This window comes from Ursus maritimus, unplaced genomic scaffold (assembly GCF_017311325.1).
Source record: "Ursus maritimus isolate PB19 unplaced genomic scaffold, ASM1731132v1 scaffold_16, whole genome shotgun sequence".
Lineage (NCBI taxonomy): Eukaryota > Metazoa > Chordata > Mammalia > Carnivora > Ursidae > Ursus > Ursus maritimus.
In genome coordinates, this window is record NW_024424008.1 from 16,103,500 (window position 1) to 16,129,929 (window position 26,430).

The window sequence follows — 26,430 nt, forward strand, 5'->3', positions numbered from 1 at the left end:
TTTCTTTCTTTCTTTCTTTCTTTCTTTCTTTCTTTCTTTCTTCCTTCCTTCCTTCCTTCCTTCCTTCCTTCCTTCCTTCCTCTCTCTCTCTCTCTCCCCCTCTTTCCTCATTGTTTGGGAAAAAAATACTTGTTTTGATGAGATAAGAATAGTGTCTTCGCCCGGACATTAGGTTTTTCAGAAGAGAAACAACTAGATAAGAAAAACATTGAATTTAAGGTTTTCTAATGAAACTATGTGAGGATACATGGAATCTTGACCATTTTATGGTTCTCATTCTTTAGTTCCCTCCATTTCTCTGAATATCTTTATATGACCTAATATGGCATTGCAGCTATTTTATGACTCAGAGTAACATGAGATATAACTTCATACTGAAAAATGAGAACCTTATTCAATTGTAACTATTAGTAGAATTTAGACAAAAAATAGAATTTTTGTGATCAACTAGTAGACCCAAGAAAATATTTCACCAGCTTTTTTTTTTTTTTTTTTAAGATTTATTTATTTGACAGAGAGAGACACAGCGAGAGAGGGAAGCAGGGGAGTGGAAGAGGGAGAAGCAGGCCTCCTGCTGAGCAGGGAGCCTGATGCGGGGCTCGATACCAGGACCCTGGGATCATGACCTGAGCCGAAGGCAGACGCTTAACAACTGAGCCACCCAGGCGCCCCTCATCTGCTTTTTTGTTTGAAAGAACTTTAAGATGTGTAATATCTTAAAAAAGTGGTAACTTAAGTTAAAAGGGTGTATTGTAAAAGTGTTATGCTATATTTTACTTGGTTAATTTGATTTAAAATACCTGCATTGTTGGGGCGCCTGGGTGGCTCAGTCATTAAGCATTTGCCTTCGGCTCAGGGCGTGATCCCAGCAGTCTGGGATCGAGCCCCACATTGGGCTCCTCTGCTGGGAGCCTGCTTCTTCCTCTCCCACTCCCCTGCTTGTGTTCCCTCTCTCGCTGGCTGTCTCTCTCTCTGTTAAATAAATAAAATCTTAAAAAAAAAAAAATACCTGCATTGTTGGGAAGCTTAGGAAGTTGGTGGAGTTAGGAGGACCCTAAGCTCACCCCATCCCATGTTGACGACCAGATATCACTCACATCCATGTAAATATACTAGAGAGCAATCCAAAGATGGGAAGAACAAACTTCACAACTAAATGTAAAGAAGCTGCATCTGAGAGGGGCACCTCGGTGGTTTAGTTGGTTAAGCGTCTGCCTTCCACTAGGTCATGATCTCGGGTCATGGGATCGAGCCCCATATTGGGCTTGCTGCTCAGTGGGGAGTCTGCTTCTCCCTCTCACTCTCCCTCTGTGCTTTCCATCTCTTTCTCTCTCAAATAAATAAATAACGTCTTTAGAGGGAAAAAAAAGAGCTGCATCTGAGAGGTTACAAAGGGTAGAAATAGTAGTTGGGAGCTGCCCCACAGGAGGGAGGATGCTGCAGGTGTAGAGAGGGGAAAGAAATGGTCTCTCACATACTATGGAGCCCAAACTGGAAGACAAATCCCCATAACATCTGGCTTTGAAAACGAGGGGGGCTGAATTCCATGAGTTTGTATAACCAGCAGGATTTGGAGCCTGGAGCTTAAAAAGTCAGCTGACTCAGCACTGGGCAAGATGGGAGAGTGACTGTAGCTGGGTCCCTCCCTTACAGAGAGGCAACATAGAAACAACAGTTTGCATAGTGCCTGGGACAAACAGGAGGAAGATCTGTTTATACTGTTGGGGGACGTCTCTGGGAACAAAGGAGGTGGGAGGCACCATTTTCCTCCCCTGCCATGCAGCATAAACATAGGGCCACCTGTGGGAGGCACTGTGCAGACACTTGCTACCTAACATGCTAGCAGTGTGCCTTGCCCATGCGTTCTGCTGAGGACTGGCACACTCCAACCCTGCTGACCTCAGCCCTGAGCTCAGTTTGCTAACACCACTGCCCTGCCCCCAAGTTCTCCCGCAATGACTGAATGACACCTCCTCAGAGCTTGCAGACTGTGTCTCACTAATGCCACAGAGAGCAAGTAAAGCCCGCAACCGGTACAGAGTCAATGAAGATGTCTGGACTGAAAGAAAAAATGACTCAGATACGACACAAGCAGCACAAACAGAAGATTCCCCTGAAGTGCCAGGTTCTGGTGAACGGGGGACACTACACTGCAAAGCACTACAGGACCTCTTCTTCATGAAGCCATTACTTTCAAGAGCAGAAGATGTAGCTGACTTTCCTAACACATAGAAACTGACACAGAGAGATAGACAAAGTGAGGAAACAGAAGCATATGTCTCAAATGAAAGAACAGGACAAAATCACAGCAGGAAATTAAGTGAAACAGAAAAAAGTAAGATGCTTGATAGAGAATTTAAAGTAATGATCATAAAGATACTCAGTGGACTTCAGAAAAGGGTAGAAGACATCAGTGAAACTCTTGACAAAGAGATAAAAAATAACATCAGAGATGGAGAACTCAATAAATGAAATTAAAAATATAATAGATGGAATAAACAGTAGGCTACAGGAAGCAGAGGAGCCTATAAGTGACCTGGAGGATAAAGTAATGGAAAGCAATCAAGCTAAACAGGTGAGAGACAAATAAATACTATATAATGAGAATAGACTTAGAAAATTCAGTGACTCCATCAAACATGATAGCATTCACATTATAGGGATCTCAGAAGGAGAAGAGAGAGAAAGGGGGGGCAGAAAATGTATTTGAAGAAGTAATAGCTGAAAACCACCCAGATCTTGGGAGGGAAACGGAGATCCTGATTCAGGGGCACAGAGATTCCCCCGTTAGAATTCAACCTAAGGAGGTTCACACCAAGACACATAGTAATTAAAATGGTAAAAAATAGTAATAAAGAAAGAATTTTAAAGACTGTAAAAGAAGACAGTTATATACACAGGAAACCCCATAAGGCTATCAGCTGATTTTTCAGCAGAAACTTTGCAGACCAGAAAGACTGGTACAAGATAATGAAAGTGCTCAAAGGGAAAGATCTGCAGCCAAGAATATTCTATCCAGCAAGGCTGTCATTCAGAATAGAAGGAGTTTCACAGACAAACAAAAGTTAAAAGAATTCAGAACCACTAAACCAGCCCTACAAGAAATGCTAAGGGGAGCTTTATAAGAGGAACACAGAAATCATAAGAGTAAGAAAAAAGAGGAAACACAGAAAACAAAACAAAAAAAATCCATAAAAATCAGTCAAGAAGCACAAAATAAAAGGATGTAAAATATGATACCAAATATCTGAAATGTGGAGAGGAGAGGAGTAAAGAATGAGTTCAAAATTAAGCAACCATTAACTAAGCATAGACTGCTATATGCAGAAGATGTTATATATAAACCTAATGGTAACTACAAGTCAAAAACAGTAATAAATTTGTAAAGAATAATGAATCCAAATATTTTGCTAAAGAAAGCCAACAGATCATGGCGGAAGAGAGCAAGAGAAGAAAGGAACAATAAAAATAACCATAGGTCAAGTAACAAAATGGCAATAAATACATGCATATCAATAATTACTTTGAATGTAAATGGACTAAATGCTCCAGTCAAGGTACATGGTGATGGAATGGATAAAAAAGCAAGACCCATCTATATGCAGCCCACCAGAGACTCATTTCAGACCTAAAGACACAGACTGAAAGTGAAGGGATGGAGAAACATTTATCATGCAAATTGAAGTGAAAAGAAAGCCTGAGTAGCAATTTATATCAACAAAATAGACTTTCGTACAAGGGCTATAACAAGGGACAAAGAAGGACACTATATAATCATAAACAGTACAATTCAACAAGAAGATATAACAGTTGTAAATATTTATGAACCCAACATGGGAGCACCCAAATAAATACATAAAGCAGTTAATAACAAACATAAAGAAAATGATCAATAATAATACAATAATAATAGTAGAGGATTTCAACACCTCACTTACATCAATGGATAGATCAAGCAGAAAATCAACAAAGAAACAGTGGTTTTGAATGACACATTGGACCAGATCTAACAGATATAGTCAGAACATTCCATCCTAAGACAGCAGAATAGACATTCTTTTCAAGTGCACACGGAACATTCTCCAGAATAGATCACATATTAGACCACAAAACAAGTCTCAACAAATTCAGAAAGATTGAAGTCGTAAAAATACATCTTTTCTGACCACAATGCTATGTAAGTAGAAATCAAGCACAAGAAAAAACATGAAAAACACATGAATACGTAGGGGTTAAATAACATAGTACTAAACAGTGAATGGGTCAACCAAGAAATCAAAGATGAAATTTAAAAATACATGGAGACAAATGAAAATGCCAATACAGTAGTCCAAAATCTGGGATACAGCAAAAGCTGTTCTAAGAGGAAAGTTTATAGCAATATAGGCCTACCTTAGGAAGCAAGAAAAATCCTAAATAAACAGCCAGTCTAAGCTTAGATCTAAAAGAACTAGAGAAAGAACAACAAACAAAGCCAGAAGGCAGTAGAAGGTAGGAAATAATAAAGATTAGAGCAGAAATAAACAAAGTAGAAAATACAGTAGAACAGATCAGTGAAATGAGGAGCTAGTTCTTTGAAAAGATCAACAAAATCGTAACTCTTTAGCCAGATTCATAAAAAAAGAGGACTCAAATAAATAAAATTAGAAATGAAAGGGAAGAAATAACAACTGACAGCACAGAAATACAAAAAGATTGTAAGAGAATGTTAACCCATGTCCTAGCAAACAGAAGTCTGGGACCAGATGGTTCACAGGCGAATTCTACCAAATATTTAAAGAAGAGTTAACTATTCTCCTCAAACTATTCCAAAAAATAGAAGAGGAAGGAAAACTTCTTAATGCATTCTGCGAAGCCAACATTACCCTGATACCAAAGCTAGATAAAGACACTACAAAAAAAAAAAAAAAATACAGGTCAATATCTCTTTTTGAACACAGATGCAAGAATTCTCAACAAAATGTTAGCAAACTGAACCCAACAATACATTAAAAATTCATTCACCAGAATCAAGTGGAATTTATTCCTGGGGTGCAAGGGTGGTTCAGTATTCACAAGTCAATCAGTGTGATTCATCATATCAATAAAAGAAAGAATAAAAACCAAATGATCATTTCAATGGATGCAGAAAAAACATTTTATAATATAGAACATCCATTCATGATAAAAACCCTCAACAAAGCAGGATTAGAGGGAACACCTCAACATAATAAAGGCCATAAATGAAAAACCCACAGCTAACATAATACTCAAATGGAAAACTGAGAGCGTTTCCCCTAAGGTCAGGAAAAGACAGAGATGTCCACTCTCACCACTCATATTTAACATAGTACTGGAAGTCCTAGCCACGTTGATCAGAAAAGAGGAAAGAAGAAAAGGCATCCAAATTGTTAAGGAAGAAGTAAAACTTTCTCTATTGCATTTGACATGGTACTATATATAGAAAACCTTAAAGACTCCACCAAAAAGCTACTAGAACTGATAAGTGAATTCAGTAAGATTGCACAATACCAAATCAACAAACAGAAATTCTTGATATTTTTATATACTAATAATGAAGCAACATAAAGAGAAATTAAGAAAGCAATCCCATTTACAATTGCACCAAAGATAATAAGATATCTAGGAATAAACTTAAGGAAGGAGGTAAAAGATTTGTACTCTGAAAACTATAAAACATTGCTAAAAGATGTTGAGGTTTCCACACAAACAAGTGGAAAGATAATCTGTGCTCATGGATTGGAAGAACAAATATTATGAAAGTGTCCATACTACACAACTGTACACAATCTGCAGATTTAGTGTTATCCCTATCAAAATACGAACAACATTTTTCACAGAACTAGAACAATCAATCCTAAAATTTGATTGGAACCACAGAAGACCCCGAATAGCCAAAACAATTTTGAAAAAGAAAAGCAAAGTTGGAGGTGTCACAATTCCAGACTTCAAGTTATACTACAAAGCTGTAGTAATCAAAACAGTATGGTACTGGCACAAAATAGGCACATAGATCAATGGAACAGAATAGAAAACCCAGAAGTAAACTCACAATTATATGGTCAGTTAATCTTTGACAAAGCAGGAAAGAATATCCAATGGGAAAAAGACAGTCTCTTCGACAAATGGTGTTGGGAAAACTGGACAGCAACACGCAGAAGAATGAAACTGGCCCACTGGCTTACACCATATACAAAGTTAAATTCAAAATGGATTAAAGACCTAAATGTGAGATATAAAACCACAAAAATCCTAGAAGAGAGCATAGGCAGTAACTTCTCTGACATTGGATGTAGCACCTGAAAAGCAAATAATTCAATTTAAAAATAGGCGGACAACACAAACAGTCATTTCTCCAAAGAAGACATCCAGATGTCCAACGGACACATGAAAAGATACCATCAATGATCATCAGGGAAATGCCAATCAAAACTACAATGAGTTATCACCTTAATACCTGTCAGAATGGCTAAAATCAAAAACACAGGAAACAATAGGTGTTGGCAAGGATGTGGAGAAATAGGAACCCTTTTGCACTGTTTGTCGGAATGCAAAATGCTACAGCCATGCTGGAAAATAGTATAGAGATTCCCCAGAAAGTTGAAAATGGAACTACCCTACAATCTAGTAATCGCAGTACTGGATATTTACCCCAAAAATACAGAAACACTAATTCAAAGAGACACATGTACCCCTATGTTTATTGCAACATTATTTACAATAGCTAAATTATGGAAGCAGCTCAAGTGTCCATCAATAGATGAATGGATAAAGAAGAGGAGATATATATATATATATACACACACACACATGTGTGTGTGTATGTGTGTATATGTGTGTATATGTGTGTGTGTGTGTATATATATATATATATATATATATAACACAATATTACTGAGCCACAAAAAAGAATGAAATCTTGCCATTTGCAACAATATGGATGAAGCAAGAGAGTATAATGCTAAGTGAAATAAGCCAGCTAGAGAAAGACAAATACCATATTATTTTACACATATGTAGAATTTAGGAAATTAAACAAATGAGCAAAGGGAAAAAATGAGAGAGTGAGACAAACGAAGAAACAGACTCAACTATAGAGCACACACTGATGGTTACCAGAGGATAGGTGGTGGGGGGATGGGTGAAATAGGTGAAGGATTAATAGTACGCTTATTGTGATGAACACTGAATAATGTGTGGAATTGTTGAATCAGTGTATTGTACACCTGAAACTAATATAACACTATATATTAACTATGCTGAAACTAAAATATAAAACTTAATAGAAGAATTTCCATTATTAAAGAAATGGCTGTCAACATTTTCTAAGTATTCAGATTTTAAAAGCCTGTATATAAAGGATAAGATTTTATGTAAATTTTGAAAAACATTATTTCAAATGATAAGGTACTCTCTAAAATGTATTTGTATATTAACAGAATCAGGGCGTTTTTTTCCTTATTGTCTTTTTCCTTTTATTTATTTATTTTTTTTAAGGTGAAAATACCTCACATTGTGCTCTTTTCTTTAGGTTTATTGTAGGGAAGGAAGAAATTCCCACACATTCTTATTCACCAGAAGCAGCATATGCAAAAGTGGAACAAAAGACAGAGAAACATGAAGAAAAGCCAAGAAGAACGAATATAATTGCTCTAATCAGGAAACTTGTGGATTCAGTGTAAGTTTTTCATCTTGATATTTAGCATACTTTGTTACTATATATATATATATATATATTATATATATATATATATATCTTACCGGAAACAGCACATGGAGTTTTATATTTCAAATAGATTTATATGAATTTGTAATAGTTTTCTATGTCAAACTAGACACAGTTGCGGGAGGTTAGAATGGGGAACTTTATGAAACAGGTTAATAAGCACTAATCAAACATCCCAAATGTGGGAAGGAGAAAGAAAAGTTCTGGGACACAGGAATAATAAGGAGCAAACCTTACATAAAGGTTTTTTTGTAAGAGTAGAAATTTTCAGGGCTTTGGAAATGGAATAAAACATCTTTATTTGTATATTATACAAAGAAGTCTGAATTTCATACAAATATTACTTGCATTTCAAGTATAGATATTTAAGAAAATTAGTTTAGTGATTAAAAATTAGAATATCAGTTAATAAAAATAATCTTGGTAGTGGTATTTTAGAGAGTGTTAAATGAATAGTAAATATAGAAAGTTAGGGATCAGTTATGGGAAGCTGAAGTCATAAATCAGACCTGTCTTAGACTCTCATTTTACCCCTGCTGGCTTTGTGACTTTGGGCAAGTGATTTAACCACTCTGGACCCTAAAGTCCTCATCTGTTAAGTTGGGTTAATGATCTCTTTTAAGGAGTGTTGCGTCTATTAAATGAAATAACATATGAGTTGCCTTACATACATGAGCACAGAGTAGGTGCTCAAAATTTTTTTACTGAATTTAAAGACTTTGTCTCCATTTTAGTATATACCACATACAGAAGGTAAGAGGCAGGGAGGGAATAACAGATGGCAGGAATAATTGTGGTAGTGAACTTTAAAAAAAGATTATGTATATCTTTTTTTGTTTTATTATTTTTTCATCATGATAAGTGCACTCCTTAATCTCCGTGACCTGTTTCACCCATATCCCTACCTACCTCTCCTCTGATAACCAGCAGTTTGTTCTCTAGAGTTAAGATTCTGTTTCTTGGTTAGTCTCTCTCTTTCCTCTTTTTTTTTTCCTTTGCTCATTTGTTTCCTAACTTCCACATATGAATAATATATGGTTGAATAATATTACATTGTGTGTATATGTGTGTGTGTGAGGGCGTGTGTGTGTGTGTGTATACCACCTCTTTTTTATCCATTCTTCAATGGACATGGGCTGCTTCCATAATTTGGCTATTGTAAATATAGTTGTAATAAACATAGAGGTGCATATATCCCTTTGAATTAGTGTCTTGTAATTTTTGGGTAAATACCCACTAGTGCGATTGGTAATGAACTTCTTAAGCAAGTTCAAAATAGTTACGGATCATCTGAGTGGAGAAAAGAGACAGGGAATCCCTATTCATGGAAATCATGAGGAGAATGCAGAGAAGGTATTATGTGGGTAATCGATGCCTTGGGTATCGGAACTAATCAGGTCACGGCAGAACTTGTCAGAGTGACCTCAGTGAGTCCACTGCTATGGAAGCAGATGCAGGGTAAGACAGGAGATGGGTAGTCCAGGTTTTGAGAAGTTTTAATAACAGACTGAGGGAAGATTAAATGACAGTATAGCTGATACCAGAATTTAACTTCACTAGCAAAGAGGGTTTAACGATTTCTGTGTAGTTCCAGTAGCACTGGCTGAGGAATGTCTTGAAGAGGACACTAGCAGTATGAAGAGTGGTGGTTTACTTACCGCCACCCTTCTCTGATTCACTTCTTTTAGGCCCCAGCTTTAATTCCTCAACTTCACATGGCCAGATACGTCCCATCATTCTGATGACATAAGGGCTACGGTCAGTAGGAGCTCCTGTTGTCACCCTTGTCTGTGAAAGGCTGCCTGTATTCTCCAGCTGTGGTGCAGAATTGGATTTCCGCAAGGGTTTTGCTAATCAGTTTGCAAATGGAATTAGAGAGATGTGGAGCCAGAATATCACTCTACGAATTATTGTTACAAATGAAAAAGTTACTGTGTTTCAACCATGAAGCTAATTAGCTGCAGTCTGCAAGAGTTACGAGGCCTACTCCTTTCGGAACATGAATGCTTCACAGAGAAAAGGGGAGAGAGCCAGACCCATGTTAGATTTTACTTACCTTTTTACGCCTCAAGTGAATATATAGTCCTGGAGTCAACATACCAAATAATTAAAAATCTGTGTGTCTTGAACAGTAGTCCCCCCAGAAGAAACATATGCTAAATGCTGGAGGACCAAGTGGTTTGCATTTAAATCACAAATAACATACTTTTGAATTCCCACATGATCTATTACTGTATTTGTTTTAAAAACTGAATTTTGAGTTCTAATACTGTATCATGTTTCTTTTCCAGATGTTTTCCCTCAAATATAATTAAGTATAAATTCCTGTAACCTGAGCACTTTCTCGTTAGATTGTTGCTCAAGTACTGACTTCATGGGTGATTTATGACCATTATACACTACAGTAAGCAACTTAAAGCTTCCAGAAGATTTGGCAGAGTATAAAGATAATATATACATATTTTTTATATTTAGTCACAAATATTTACCAATGTTTTTTCTGTTCCGCATTTGTTTTGACTGCAGTCACATATTTTATACACTGTGTCAAATGGTGAACTGAAAAGAAAAAAAAATCTGTTATCTTTGCTTTTTTATGTCCTAAGAAACCAAAAGATGCATGCATTTAGAAACAAGTAGATGATGTTTTCTCCTTTTTTGGTTAGAGAGTTTTAAGCACATCTACACACACACATCATTTATTATTTTTGTTTTATTTCAGATGTAAGCATGGACCAAGGCACAGATGTTGCAAACACTATGAAGATAATTGCATCTCTTATTGCATTAAAGTAAGTATATAAAATTATCACTATTAACTATGGGGAATATGTATAGAAATAACTTTTTAAAGATTTTATTTCTTAGAGAGAGAGAAAAACCGTGAGTAGGGGAAGGGGCAGAGGGAGAGGGAGAAGCGGACTCCCCACTGAGCGCAGAGCCAGATGCTGGGCTCCATCCCAGGACCCTAGATCATGACCTGAGTCGAAGTCAGACACTCAACTGGCTGAGCCACCCAGGCGCCCCGAATGGAAATAACTTTTTAGGGGCGCCTGGGTGGCACAGTCGTTAAGCATCTGCCTTCGGCCCAGGGCGTGATCCCAGCATTCTGGGATCAAGCCCCACATCAGGCTCCTCTGCTAGGAGCCTGCCTTTTCCTCTCCCTCTCCCCCTGCTTGTGTTCCCTCTCTCGCTGGCTGTCTCTCTCTGTCAAATAAATAAATAAATTCTTTAGAAAAAAAAAAGGAAATAACTTTTTACTTAAAGCATGATTTCAAAGTAAGTGAAAAAATAGATAGTAATTGCTATCATTCTTTGCATCCGACTTGAAGAATACAAAACTTGTGAAAAATAGATAACAATTTAGCTTTTAGTATTCATTTACCAGATCCTTGGTTAATTAATTTTAAAATTTGCTTATTTAAAAATTAGTGAAGGGACACCTGGGTGGCTCAGTCAGTTAAGTGTCTGCCTTTGGCTCAGGTCATGATCCCAGGGTGTTGGAATTGAGCCCCACATTGGGCTCCTTGCTCAGCTTCTCGCCCTTCCTCTCCTTGTGCCCCTCTCCCCTGCTCATGTTTCTCTCTCTCTCTCTCTCGCTCTGTCTCAAATAAATAAATAAAATCTTTGAAAAAAATTAATGTAAAACTTTCAAAGTAGGAGAGAAGGTGAAGCAACAACAGCAAAAAAGGCAGAAAAATAAAGTTATTAAAATTTATATTTTGTAACGTATTCTCATTAAAGTACATTCTAGAGCAAGGTCCCTGGAGTATGCTGTGTACTATTGGATTAACAATCACACACATACCCTGTGCACAGTCTGGTACAGTGGCATCTGGTGTTGGACTTACATTTTTTAAGGCATGGAGGTAACTGGAGTATGTCCACAGTTGCTCTACGTGAAGGAAGTTAGCTATGCCCACTGGTATAAATTCCTTCCTCCCTAACATATTTGTGTGGTAGAGTGTCTCTCCTCGCCCATCCCCGCTCTGTGCCTGTCGTCCTCCCATCCTCCCTCACCACTGCTGGGGAGGAAGTTATTTTCATTGCAGCTAGTTGGGCACAGGCGGCACCACCTGCTACAAGTTCTTTAGTTTAGGGTGGGGCTCTCACAATCCTGAAGCTTTAAAAAGTTTATGTTCTTCCTTATAATAGCTGATCCCCCCCTCATTTGATGATGGGAAGTTGTATAGCACCCCCCAAAAATAGCCTCCTGGCAGTCACTCTTGGGAAGGGAGACTGTATCACATTAGTGCTTCTGAATGTGAATGCCTGTGGTCTGATACTGATGGTGGCATATACCCAAGCCAACACTTACCCTTAGAGTCCCTGATGATATGAACAGAGGTTAAAGCAGTAGAGTACTTTTTCAGTTGTGCAGTGGTTTCTGATACACTTCTTCCACATCTGATTTCCTGTCCCGCTTGTACGCTGGCGGGGGGATGCAATGTTGCTGGCAGCCCTCAGGGTCTGCCAGCTCCCAGAGAGGAGTTTTTCCCTCCAAATGGATATAATTCTGATTTAAGGGGAGACTTCAGGAGGGGAACTAAGAGAAATAGTCTGATTTAATCAGAGGTATTTGAGAAAGTTTGGGAAGAGGGGAAGTGATATGAAAAAAAGATTATATGAGAAAGTTAGGGAGAATTGCTGAGGAAGGAAAATATCTAGTCATTGCTTCAAATGTGTACCAGTCCTATAAATTTGGCAGTTTATGTATAAATTGGAATATTGTCCATGAATGTAAAATTATTTGGAGACCTGTAGGTGAGGAATTTACATAGTACAATATTTTGACAGTGCACCTCATCCTTCCATCAGCTCAGTTATACCACATGTTAAATCACATCCCTGAGTAAATATTCATATGAATTAGCCTTTCCTGCAGCTCACTATCCTCCATTCATACTTTTTTTGGTTCCTTGTAACTGCCAATCTCTGTTGTCTTTATGCTTTCTGTCCAAGCTATCTGAAATGTTTTCCTCATGCTAGTTGCTTCTGTTTTCTCTTTAAATGTCACATCCTCCATCATCTTCCCTTACCACCCAATTTAATATAGGCTGCCTATTATTTCCCTCCTAGAGTTTTGATTATTTCCTGCACAACAGTTACTGTAATCTGTAATTATTTTATTTATTCACTTATTTGCTCTTTCTCTAATGAGCATGAAGCTCCATGAAGGCAAGAACTTTGTGTCTTCTTCACTACTCTGTCCCCAGGATCTAGTGTAGTGTTTGGCACATAAGAGGCCTTCAGTGAATATTTTCTGAATACGTGAAAGGGTGAATGGATAGAAGGATGAGTGGATCTCTTGAAAATAGCATGGAAAGATTGAACATGAGTGTGATCCTTGAATCCTTAGATTAATATTGTTGAGATTATTAATGGCAAGATAAAGTGTGAACACTTCATGCATGAAACATATACTAGGCAGTTTCAGTTAAGCAAATGCATGGTAATTTATGCTAATTGGTCACACAATTTAGTTTTCATGTTTTAACCAGGTATTAGATAGTTTCAGGTAAATTAATGAATGTTTCTTTATAGTAATTAAGTTTTTTTCTAAAAAAGAAGGCTGCTCTTTGGAAGATACAAACCTGACCTTTGGAATTTAGCAGGCCTGTAGACCTTTTTCCATCCCACTGGTGGTGAGAGAGGAGGAGGATGGGAGACCAGTATTACAATGTATTGGTTGAATCATGTAAAATACTATTCTTTTATATAACATTTACTTTTATGCTAATTGTAATTTTTCAGTCTCTCAGTATGAAGTGACATTTAAACTTCGTTACTCTAAATACTGAAATGAAATTGACCAACAGTAGCCATCCTCTCTGTTCCCTTCTGCACTGTAGATAGTTACAGGTAATATGGAAAAATGTTGGCAGCAAGTATGCCTTTGTAGTGGATTTGCTTTTTCAAGTTTTGTTTAGTATACTTTAAAGGTATGTTTCTTAGAGATGTTTTAGCTTGACACTGTTGAGCATAGAAATAAAAACCTAGGTATAATTTTTTTATTTTCTTGGAGAATTCTTTTAACCTGATCATTTAAAAAGTTGATACCAAAGGTCTAAAAATAAAATTATTTTTTCGATCAAAAGAATTCCTACTTACAGTGATGATTAAGAAGAGTTCTCTGTTAAAATTTCCAAAAAGCATTTGGTTTTGTTAACTGTTTTTTTGTTTTGTTTTGTTTTGAATTTGACTGCTTTTGTTCCTAAAATTCAGTTGTGGTTTAGGAATTATAAATCCTGTGTTAACAATGTTAACAGAATACCAAGAAATGGAAGTTTGGTGCATAGACAAGCTTGGCCAGTGCTTGTGAGACTTGCATGTTTTTGAAAATCAAAGGAAATATAGTCACTGAAAAATTTTACCCTTATTTTAAATTAATTGTTTTAAAATTGTTTGAGGTCTTTAAGTCTTAATTTTGAAGATACTTTGATATAAACTTGTGTTTTTTATTTTGAGTTCTGTTTTGATTCTGTGACAGTAAAATTTATATCTATCGGACTTAGAAATTTGGATGTAAATCAGAATTTATACCAATTTTCTCTAGGGTTTCATCAGAATGTTTAGCGTGGGATACTTGATCCAATGCTGCCTCCGAATTCCCTCTGCATTCAGGCATCTGTTTACACAGCCATCCCGGCTATTTTCTCTCTTCTACAATAAAGAAAACTTCCAGCTTGGAGCTTTTCTGGGCTCTTTTGTTAGTATATACAAGGTAAGCCTTTCAGAAGAGGAAAGAAAAATGGGAAATAAATAACATGACCATTATTAGAATGAGATACGGCCTTTACCCGTATATCATTTTTTAAATACTTCTTTCTGTTATATTCATAAATATCTTAACATCTCCAAATATACACAATATATTGGGAATTGGGGTTGGAGAAATTTCTTCTTTTAAAGTGTTACTTAATGTGCTTGAAAGTGTAGACATATGTGCATTTATACATAATATTAAAGATTCTCAAAGACTTTTTTTTCAATAATGTAGATACTGAAAAAATATGAACTTTTTGGTATTTCTAATATCAAAAGTGGTATTAATGTATCTGGTCTATTTGTATTTCTTAATCATACTTACTGCCTGCTTATTAATTTAAACATATAATAAAAAATATTTTTAAAAAATGAGGCACAATGAGGGGAGTGGGGGAATGGGGATAGGCTGGTGATGGGTAGTAAGGAGGGCACGTATTGCATGGTGCACTGGGTGTTATACGCAAGTAATGAATGATCGAACTTTACATCAAAAACCAGTTATGTACTGTATGGTAACTAACATAATATAATTAAAAAAACATATTTCAGACCCCTTCTAGCTGATATCAATACTTGAGCCAGTAAAGATTTTCTTTTGTAGCTTATATAAGCAATGACTTATGATCCCTCTTTGACCTCCTCACTATTCCTACTGCACTGTCTCAAATAACCATAGTGAACTTTCTTCCAACCCTTTCTGCATGTTCCTATATACGCACTCACACACATATAAGCGCACACCTAAACGCTTCTGTAGGGATCATCCATTACACTCTATTCGGAAATTTTAAGTAATGGTGTCTTGTTTAATGGGAGTCACTCATATATAAATCATATTACTGATATTTTATTAAACCATCAAAAATTTAGATTCTAAATCTAAATGTAGATTCCAAATGGTAAAATGTGTTGACTAAGGATAATTGTATGCGTACCCACACACACATTGTTTTAAAACTAAAAAAAAAATTAATGCTGAGAAACTTAAATTCCAGTCATTTTGGGTAAGATGGTTATGTATTATTTTATGTAAAAGTTTACTCATAAAAAGGTAGGTGTGGGCAAAGTATTTTGAAATGGGCAGGAGAACAGGAGTAATAAGCGATAAACTATAATTACTTGTTATGAAATATTACTAATATTGAAAATATTTTCAATATGGTTTGACTAGGAAACATTACTAATGTCTTTGAATACACAAGAGTTAGTAGGACAGAATATTGGCAATTATGTGTTTATGTTTATACTCTTTTTCATTTCTCATGTCATTGAGTTTATATTTATTCTTAACATAAACTCTTAAGTGTTGCATGTGGATTATCTCCAACATTTTTATCCCAGGTTGGTTATTCTCCACCATCCAGTATATCTCAGAACATGTTTTTGTTTGCTTTAATTTCTATTACTATTTATTTGCTCAGGTAATACAAACTAGTGGTTTAAACTGCAGAAAATATAACTGGGTCATGGGGCGCCTGGGTGCACAGCAGTTAAGCGTCTGCCTTCGGCTCAGGGCGTGATCCTGGCGTTATGGGATCGAGCCCCACATCAGGCTCCTCTGCTATGAGCCTGCTTCTTCCTCTCCCACTCCCCCTGCTTGTGTTCCCTCTCTCGCTGGCTGTCTCTGTCTCTGTCGAATAAATAAATAAAATCTTTAAAAAAAAAAAAAAGAAAATATAACTGGGTCAGAAAATCTCGTGTAAAAAATAATGGCACAGTGTGTTCCAAGGCCACATGCAATTTAAAATATAGTTGTCAATGCCATTAGCATCTTTGTAAGAATGTAATTAAGAGAAGGACAGGGAAACAATCCATATTTATTCTGTGTCTTCTTAGTGAACTGACTCTTTCTTTCATTTTGTAATGTTCCTCTTTATTTCCGGTAATATTCTTGCTCTGAAGTCTGCAATGTCTGATACAAATATAGCTACTCCACTTTTCTTTTGATTATATTTGATATATAGTCTTTCTGTTCTTTTACTTTAATCTTTCTGTGGCTTCAATTTAAATGTTGATTTCTTTTAGATGATATGTAGTTGGTTCTTCCTTTTTTATCCAGTTTGATAATCTCTATTAATTGGTATGTTTAGACTTACTTTACTTTTTGATATGGTTTAATTTAAATCTATCTTCTTGCTAATTGTTTTGTATTTGTTCCACTATTTTTTTTCTTTTTCTGCCTCCTGGATTTAAAAAATATTTTTTTTTATTTTTTATTTTTATTAATTTTTAATATTTTTAAATTCATTCTTCACTGTTGGCTTACTCTTTACACCTCTTTTTAAATTTAGTAAATGCCTTAACTTTTATAGTAAAGATTTAAAATTCATCAATTTTTTCAAAATTATACCACTTCATGTATAGTGTAAGAATCTTATAACAGCATACTTAAGGTCCTTTGTGGTTATACGTTTATCTTTTCATGTGTTAACCCCCTAATACATTGTACCATTTTTGTTTTAGACCAGGAGTCAGAAAACATTTTCTATGAAGGGCCAGATGATAACTATTTTAAGCTTTGTGGACAATGTGATTGGTCTCTGTCATGGCTACTCAGCTCTGCAGTTGTAGTGTGAAAACAGCCATAGACAATATAGAAATAAAGGAGCATAGCTATATTCTTTTTTTTTTTTTTGGTTTTATTTATTTATTTGAGAGAGAGCGAGAGAGGACAGAGGAAGAGTGAGAGGGAGAAGCAGACTCCCTGCTGAGCAGAGAGCCCGATGTGGGGCTCGTTCCCAGGACCCTAGGATCATAACCTGAGCCAGAGGCAGACACTTAAACAACTCAGCCACCCAGGCGCCCCACATAGCTATATTCGAATAAAACTTTATCACACTTTAATTAAAATTTCATATGATTTTTACATGTCACAGAATATTAGTCTTTTATTTACTTCATCCATTGAGAAGTATAAAAACATTCTTAGCTCATGAACCATACTAAAACAGGTGGCAGGTCAGATCTGGCTAGTGGGCTGTAGTTTTCTGACCACTTCTTTGGAGAGTTAATTTATTTTTATAAAAATAAACAATATTAAAAAAAAAAAACTTCTAAATTTATCTTCATTTTGCCATCTTCAGAGGTCCTCGTTTCTTTTTACAGATCTAAACTGGTATTATATTTCTTTTGCCTGCAAAACTACCTTTAACATTTCTGGTAATGTAGGTCTGTAGGTGATGAATTTTCTCAGTGTTTATCCACCCGAGAAAGTCTTTATTTCATCTTCGGATTGAAAAATATTTTATCTGAGTATAGAATTCTGGCTTAGATTTGTAGTTTATCCAGCTTTTCTCCTTGCTGGAGTGGGAGTGAGTCTACATCTAGGCAAAGTAGAATTTATGCTTTCATTTTGAAAAACGATGACAATAAAAATATTATGTATAATTTCTTAATAGAGTCTATCCAGAACAATAACTTTATTGCAGGTTATTGTTGATAATTTTCCCAATCATGCATTTAGTTTGATTTAGATAGCATCAGCGATTTGCCTCCACAGTCAGCTAATGACTTATAGATGTTATATGCATCTTTTCTAGAGATGAAACAACTGAAGTCGTTGCATTTTCTTCTTGATACAGGGTACTAGTTGCTTCCTGCGCTGGGTCAGAAACTTGGATGATGAACTGCATGCTATTATAGCTGGTAAAGCAATGATAAAACAGAGTTGTTCTTATTCTATCAATCAGTTGTAGGAATGTCTCAGAAATAGTTTCCAAATTCATCTGATTTCTATGTAACTCTCTTTCCCTGTAATAGAATCCCTATTGAAGCACTAGTCCAAACATTTTACATTTGCAGAGTTTAACCTGTCAAGGCGTTCTTGCCATCAGGTGTCTTGAATGGGCAGTATAATGACTTGGGTATCTGCCTGCTGTAAGCCAGAAATCATAGGGAATGTGTCATAAAAGAACATAAAACTTAAAAAATGTTGTGACTAATGGAAATGCAGTTCTATTTCTTTAAGTATTCTGTTTTTGCCATGGGTACATGACATATAGTTTAATAAAATATATATATATTTTTAGAAACAATTTCATAAAAATTAAAACGTAAGGTTAACATTTTTACAAGTTGCAGAATACATGCTACTTAAGTTAAATTGACAATTTTCAGATATTTATTAGTACTATACCTGCTAACAGTATCCTAGGCCTCCCCCTGCCTTGGTCTTCCATTTATAGAACGAAGGCACTACTAGGGAGAGAAGTGTGATGACAGCACTAAAAGCAATTTGAGCTGTTAGAAGAATAGATTAACAAATATTTCCACTAAGAAATGATATCAGTAGCCTTTAAAAATTATTTTTGAAAATCATTATATTTGTTAAGACCACTATTGTTATTATAGTTAAATTTTGAATGTAAAGTTTCTTGTAATATGTGTATCAGAACAGTGTGTTCCTGACTCTGAAGGCCAGTTTCTGAATTTAAGAATATATGATACCCATAAACTCACCCCATTTTAATGTCATCAAGTCTGTTCCTGTCCTTGATTTTGTATAACAAAAGGCAGTGCTGCTGATCAGTTCTGTCTTACTTAAGTGAATTGACATTTCTGAGTGACTTACTAACAAATACTTTGAGATTTGATCAGTTTTGCTTTGTTTGTTGTTTCAGGATTTTTGGCAGGAGTATCAATGATGTTTTATAAAAGTACAACAATTTCCATGTATTTAGCTTCCAAATTGGTGGAGGTAAGCAAACATTATTATGCGTGTATATCTCCATATATAAGAGCTTTTCTAGCTGGTTTAGCAACGAATATATATCCCAATTTAGAAGAGCAAGTCAATCTTATACAAGTATTTACAAAGTCGGTTCTCCCATTTCTTCTTCTTTCTTTATGTGTGTTATTTTCAAATATATACAAGTGTAGAAAGAATAAAGTAACTAACCCTTACGTACCCATCATACAGCTTCAAGGGTTAACAGCATTTGAGCAATCTCATTCCATCTCTACTGCCCCAACCCCACAAATACTGAATTATTTTGAAGCAAATACCAGACATTATATCACTTCTTCCAACTCAGGATAAAGACTCCTTAAAAACAAACAGATCAGTAGTACTATTAAAGTATAATCAAAGTACCATTTTCACACATTTAAAAAAAACCTAGTAATTCTTTAATATTAATATATATCCGATTAGATCTTATATTCTCACTGATTGTCTCACAGATGTCTTTTTGCAGTCTCCTTGCTTTAATTGGGATCCAGAGTCTCTTTTACTTTTTGATACAACTCTCCTTCCCCACCTCTTTTTTTTCCTTGCCATTTATTTGTTAAAGATCTTGGTTATTAGTTCTGTGGAAATCCCAGATTCTGAATTTTGCTGATTGTATCCTCACTGGTGGTGTTAACATGTTTCTTTAACCCACATATTTCCTGTAAACTGTTAACAGAGGCTTAAGCAATTCAGGTTCAATTTTTAGAAGGTGGAGAGGGACTGAAATAGCTCACATTAACTGTGTGTATGAGTTCCCATTGCATCGTAATAGGAAGCACAGAAATGTCTGGTTGTCTCCCTTTTTGTGATGCTAAGATTGATCAGTGGGCTCAGAGTTAATAGAGCTAACATAAATAAATATAAAAAAATAGAGCTAATATAAGACTCCCTATTAGGCTTTCACTTAATTTTTTTAGCAACCATTGTTAATCATTGCCAGGGTTTATTATTTCTTTCAGAGTTGCAAAATGGTCTTATCTATAATTGTTTCTTCTTAGTAGTTATTGGTCAGAATTCTTTTAAAAAGAACTTTCCCTTTTCAACTGTTTGGTTACTCTGAAATTGTTTGCTCACAAAGGGATAATAAAATGTTTGATTACTTCCCTTTCTTTACTGGTATTCAGAATGAATTAGTTTCTGGCATTTTGCAAAATTGATCTATGAGTCTTTATTTTCAAGTGTCATTATAAGACATGAATTTCAACGTATTTGATTTGTTTCCACCCAGTCATTGCAGTCATTGCCCTATCTTTGACCATGAGAGCCTCTGAAAGTTGGCTCCTGTTTCTTCTTTACATAATGCCTATATCTCTGGTAGCTTTCTTGCTTTGTGATAAAACAAGATGTTCCAGGCTCATTGTGGACATTTCCTGCCCCAGGCACAGAATCAGACTTTTCTCCAAAGACCACTAGTTTCTTTTGGCGGGAAATGGTATTTAGAGAATTCAATTTGGGTACTAGAAGTTTCTTGCTCCCCGGCTAGCCAAGGTTTCATGGCCTTTCCCGTGAACAGAGCTAGAGAATCCTTCCCCCCACACCTTGTTTTTAGAGAAAGAGAAAGTAATGAGCATATTGATATTTCTAATTCAAAGTTAAGATTACAGATTTTTATTTAACTTGTTTGATTTTCTTAAAAATTTTACATCACTGAAAATCTGTGTCCCTAATGACATTAAGAGAATTACATATTTGCTTTATTCAAGTGTGTGTGTGTGTGTGTGTGTGACAAAGAGAAAGAGAGTTTGATATTTTTCTCAGTGCAATTGGAAGTCATTGGAGAGTTTTAAGCATGGAAATGACAGGATTTAATTCATGTTTTAAGAAGAAAAAAACATTCTGGCCATTATATAAAGAATAGACTAAAGGCAGGACTGGAAGCTGGGAGAACAGTTTGTCTCAGGTGGGAGATTGTAGCTAGTGCCAGGACAGTAGCAGTAGGGGTGGAGAGAAACATACAAATTTGGATTTAGGAGATAGAACTGACAAGACTTGCTAATGAAGAGAAAAATTAGAGAGAAAGAACACATCGCCTAGCTAGCAAAGATACATTCTTTGACACAGGGGAAATCCAATATCAAGATGTAGTTTGTAAAACGTGTGTTTTATAGCTGCTTCCTTAATTGGCTAGAGTTTTTTAAGCCAAACAGTGGCATAGCTATCTTCTTATATCAGCAGGCCATATTTGATCTTGTTAAAAGAAACTGGATATAAAGTATGCTGATGAGAATTTTTTTTTTTTTAATTCAGAAAATCACAAATTTAAACTTACTGTGTCCTTTGTGGAATGAATGACTCTGGTGTAATAAGCAATCATTTTCCTGTGATTGAAATTAATTTTATATTAAAATCCTGCATTACTATAATAATGAATATTAAATAAAAGTCAGCTGACTAGACAACATTTTTCTTGGAAAAAATTATTTGCAAGACATATTTATTGAATACTTATTATGTTCCCATTACTGTACTAGGTGTGCTGGTAAGCATATAGAAGTATAGGATATGGTTTCCCCCCCTTCATTAACTTAGAATATGGTTCAATAGATAAGTTTTATTATAAAAAATTAGGAAAACAGTTATTCCATATATCAAGAGATACCTGTTTCATATGTTTCTATGATGTCATTTTACCATATCCAGATTTCATTTTTGTCAACATGAATATACTACAATATACCTGTACCTTGTAATATACTCGTATAGTGTTTTCAAAATGGTGGCCCATGTATATGTTCCTTCCTAAGTAGATTATAACTCTTTGTACATTATCTTACAGATTGAAGTTAATTTTTTAATAAAATTCTATATTATTATATAATGAATATTAAATAAAAACCAGCTGTATAGACAACTTTTTGGGGAAAAATTATTCCACGTTCTTTAGGGCATGGACCACCCATGTCTTCTTGAACCTTCCTTCATCTGATTGTAACACTGTTCTCTGCTGGTTCTTCTTTCCACTTTTCTTACTGGTTCTACTTTAGCTTTCCCATGTTTCAGAGAAACTGTTGCCAAGAATTACTCCATGTTCTATCCATATAAATGGGCTGGTCCTTCCTCATACGTATCGTGTACTTTAACCCAGCTTGTTACCCCTGCTTTTTCCATCTTGTGCCTCTTAGGGGGCAACACTATTAGAAGCGTAGTCAGCAGACTAGTGCTAGTCCAGGAACTGTTTGTTATCAGTTCAGGACAAGATAAGTATAGAAATTGAGAGCAAGCATTTGGAAACTTTTATAACAACTTGACAGAGTAATTTGTCTTTTGAATATAAGAGTGAAAATTTGGTTCAGTTTTGTGTTTTTAAAATTTACTTTTCTAGTAATTTATTTTTATTGCATTGTAAAAGCAACAAGCCATGACAACTAGAATTTCTAAAAAAAAAATGTTTCATCACTACAGGTGGTTTGAGAAGCACTACTCAAATTTACCCATTTCTGAAATTCTCTGGTCCTTTGTCCTAGACAGAGTAGTTTGCTCCCTTCTCAGGGGGGCCAAAAAAAAAATACACACACACACACACAATAAATGTATATACATGGTTATACATCTAAGTGCATTAGTTATTTCTGTTATGCACCAACTTAGATGTTATTATATTCATTTTTAAATCCCAAGCTCCTGGCATAGTGCCCAGCATGTAGTTAATTAACACCATTAAACGTTGAATGAATGAATGAGTGAGTAAATAGATGTAGCAGAGAAGGAGGACCTGAGCATTATACAAAAAGCATTGAAGAATAAATGATATAAAAGAAGTAGCAATAAAAGGTTACTCAATTTCACAGAGAAGTATTATTACTGGTATCTCAGGTTTTGGGTGAGGGAACGCGGGAAGGCAAGGACTGACACTTAAACGCTGTCATGGAAGATAATACGACCTGTAATTTGAGCTGTGAAAGGATAATTAGTATTTAGAAGGTAGAAAAAATAGTTGTAGACAGGGAGTGAATATATTGCTTCACTGTATTGTTAATTCTATTTAAAGTGGTGTGTGTGTGTTGTTTTTTTTTTAATAAATCTTGGATTGTGTTTGTTTTTCATTCCAGACAATGTATTTCAAAGGTATTGAAGCAGGAAAGGTTCCCTATTTTCCCCATGCAGATACGATCATCTATTCCATCTCTACAGCAATTTGCTTCCAGGCAGTAAGTACAGCTTTCTGAAATGAGAAATAAGATTATTTCTGTTTCCGTACATTAAACCAGTGGGGGGAAATAAAGGCCTGGGAACATTTCTATTGGTTATATTTTATTTTTTATTTTAATTTAATTTAATTTTTTTTTACCAAAATAGCTTGCAAGTTTCAAATCATCGAACCTGTTAGCTTAATGGGCCAGGTCATGTTTTCTGCACACAGTAATTTTTAGGTTTAAGTAGAGTCCAATTTATAGGTAAATTATTACTCTAGTACCTTGGCTAGAATGCCCAGTTTAATTAAACTTTTAGAAGAAGGAAGATACTATGAGCATAAATAAGAATAATTGCGCTTCCCCAATATTACTCAGGCAGCGAGGATAGATGTAGAATCTAGTTTATTAGAAGCATTGTTCAATTTCTTTAAATTCTGTAATCATCATTATTAATGTTAATAGTTTTAGGGCTGTTGCAAAATTTGGGGGGCCACTTTTATTTGCCCTTTTTCAGAGTAATGCTGCCAGGTTAATAAACTCATTATAACTAGTGAAGTGCCAGCTATCTAATGAGTATTCAGTAAATGCTTTCCTAATAATAGTGACTTAACTCAATTATTATTTCATAAGCAGTATTCTTATTTGAGGGCATATTTACAAAGATTCTTGATAGTTAACCAATTTAAACCTAAATACGTATTTTTGTATCATCATCACTGTTGTTTTTAAAATACAATGAGCAATAAAAATAAGAGATAAAAATGCTCTATTGCCTAATACAACTAATCATATTTCCTATTGACTAAAAGAAGTCTTAAACTGAATGCTCTAACCGTAGGCTGTCATGGAAGTTCAGACCTTGAGGCCATCCTACTGGAAGTTCCTTTTAAGGCTCACCAAGGGCAAGTAAGTGACGGAGACATTGTACCTGACCGTAGAAGACGGGCATTTGCCACAAAACAGATTTTGAATCTTTCCATCTTTTTGAGGGAATATTCTTTCAGTGGTCAAGTAGGCCTCTTACATATAAAGCAAATATGACTGACTTAACAAGAATAACATGGGGTCTTCTTTTAGTGAACATGGTTTTGACTTTTCTTTTCCCTATATTATTTTAGATATTTTAAATGTTGTAGGAAAATGCCATGTTGATCTGAAAATTGCTCGTTAGTTGCTACATAATACACCGAAGTCTCACTTTTAAAGTCTTTGATCTCTTCTTTTTGATTAAAAATACTAAGCAGATTTATTAGAAATCGTGCCTAAATAATTGAATGATTTCCATTTGGGGAAAAATAATACTATTCTTTCTTGATATTATAAGCATAATTTCCTCTGCCTTTATTATTCTGTTCTTCATTGTTTTTGTTAGCATTTTCTGATCTTAATCTAATTCTTTGGGAGGCAGCTTTACCTAACAGAAAGACTGTGGACTTCGGAGTCAGACAGACTTAGGTTTGACTCTGGCTCTGGTAACGTTTAGCTGTGTCACTGGTGGGAAAGTTGTTTGCCCTCATGAGCCTTCGTTTCTCTCTCTGTACTAGAAACAATAATATATTCTCTGTATGGTTGTGGGAAAATCGAGATGTTTGTAATAGCACTTAGCACCTAGTAAGCACTTAGTAAATTGCAGCTATTATTAATATTACTATCAGTCATAGTTTTAATAGCAAACAGTTGTATTGTGCTTACTGTGTCCCAGTTATGGTTTTAAGATACACACACATACACATACAATACAGGTACATGTGCATATGTGTTTAATCCTTGAAATAGCTCTATAAGGTAAGTACTTTTAAGATCCTGATTTTATATCGGAGTCAATTGTGGTGCACACAGAGGGGAGCTAGCTTGTCAGAGTCACACCGCAGATGCAGGAGCTGTGGGATATGAGCCAGGCAGTCTGGCTTCAGCATTCTTCCTCTTAGCCGTGCTTTCTGTGCGTCCTTTATGTTATTATTAGTTAATCATCTATTTCTTTGTCATTTAGTTTTTTGCCCATTAATGAGCTTAACCAATTGATTATTTTGGAAGGGAACTTACTTAGGAAATGCACTGAAAGTTACATTTTTGTTCTTGGAATAGTGACAATGGCCAAGGGCTCAAAACTTTTTTTTTTTAATCTTTTTAAACAGCTTTATTGAGACATAAATCACATACCTTACAATTCACTAATTTAAAGTGTATAATTCAGTAGCTTTTAGTATATTCTCAGGGTTGTGTATCCGTCATTACAATTTTAGAACATTTCATTACCCCCAAAAGAGAATCTGTACTCCTTAGCTATCATCCCTAACCCCAATGCCCCCCACCCATAGGCAACTACTAATCTACTGTCTCCACAGACTTGCCTATTCTGAATCTTTCATATAAATGGAATTATAACATGTGGTTGTTTGTAACTGGCTTCTTTCACTTACATTAATATTTTGAAGATTTATCCATGTTGTAGCATGTATCTGCCCTTCATTACTTTTTATTCAAGGGCTCAAAACTTAATTCACTCTTCTCCCCAGAAGAAATGCTTGGGATCAGGCATAGAGACACAGGTTCCTCCTGCACATTAGCTAAATATGTGTCTTTAAAAATTTTTTTTAATCTTTTAAATTAGGTGATGGATAAAATGAGGGTATGCTTTTACTTTGTTGTGTCTATTAGAAATTTGAAACCCTATATGCTCTTTTCCCTTTAATCATTAAATACTGCACATTTGGATGTGTTTTCTATGGATTGTGAGACATCAAAATGTCAGTTATGAAAGAAATTACATTTAATACCTTTGCCTCATTGGTAATATTAAGCTCAGTCATTTGTTTATTTTGTTTCCTGTGATTTTGTTCATCAGAAAAGTTAAAATGAACCTGTTTTTCTATTTGACATAATCTAGTGGAAAGAACTTGAGAAGGGTTTCTGGGGGTCTCTGGGGTTTTAGGTCTGGGGATTATTATCTCTTTAAAGAAAATATGAGAAAGTGAATCTTGAGGTAGAGAGGATCAGTGTGACTTTTGAATCTGCCATTAAGTCTTTTGTCATGTCAGTCTTTTCTGTTTTCCCATTCCGTGAAAGATATGTCA

The 26,430-nt window shown here is 35.4% G+C and overlaps 1 protein-coding gene across 2 annotated transcripts in view; it reads left to right on the top strand.

The window, feature by feature from the left end:
- The window catches only part of TMEM135 (transmembrane protein 135), a 251,792-nt gene that overhangs the window by 219,546 nt on the left and 5,816 nt on the right, over positions 1-26,430 (top strand). For both annotated transcript variants that reach the window (XM_040630949.1, XM_008704430.2), the window contains 7 exons: positions 7,532-7,678; positions 10,449-10,518; positions 14,283-14,450; positions 18,076-18,139; positions 19,114-19,190; positions 23,273-23,371; positions 24,195-24,262. In XM_040630949.1, coding sequence (XP_040486883.1) covers positions 7,532-7,678; positions 10,449-10,518; positions 14,283-14,450; positions 18,076-18,139; positions 19,114-19,190; positions 23,273-23,371; positions 24,195-24,262 — 693 coding nt within the window. The remainder of the gene's footprint in view (positions 1-7,531; positions 7,679-10,448; positions 10,519-14,282; positions 14,451-18,075; positions 18,140-19,113; positions 19,191-23,272; positions 23,372-24,194; positions 24,263-26,430) is intronic.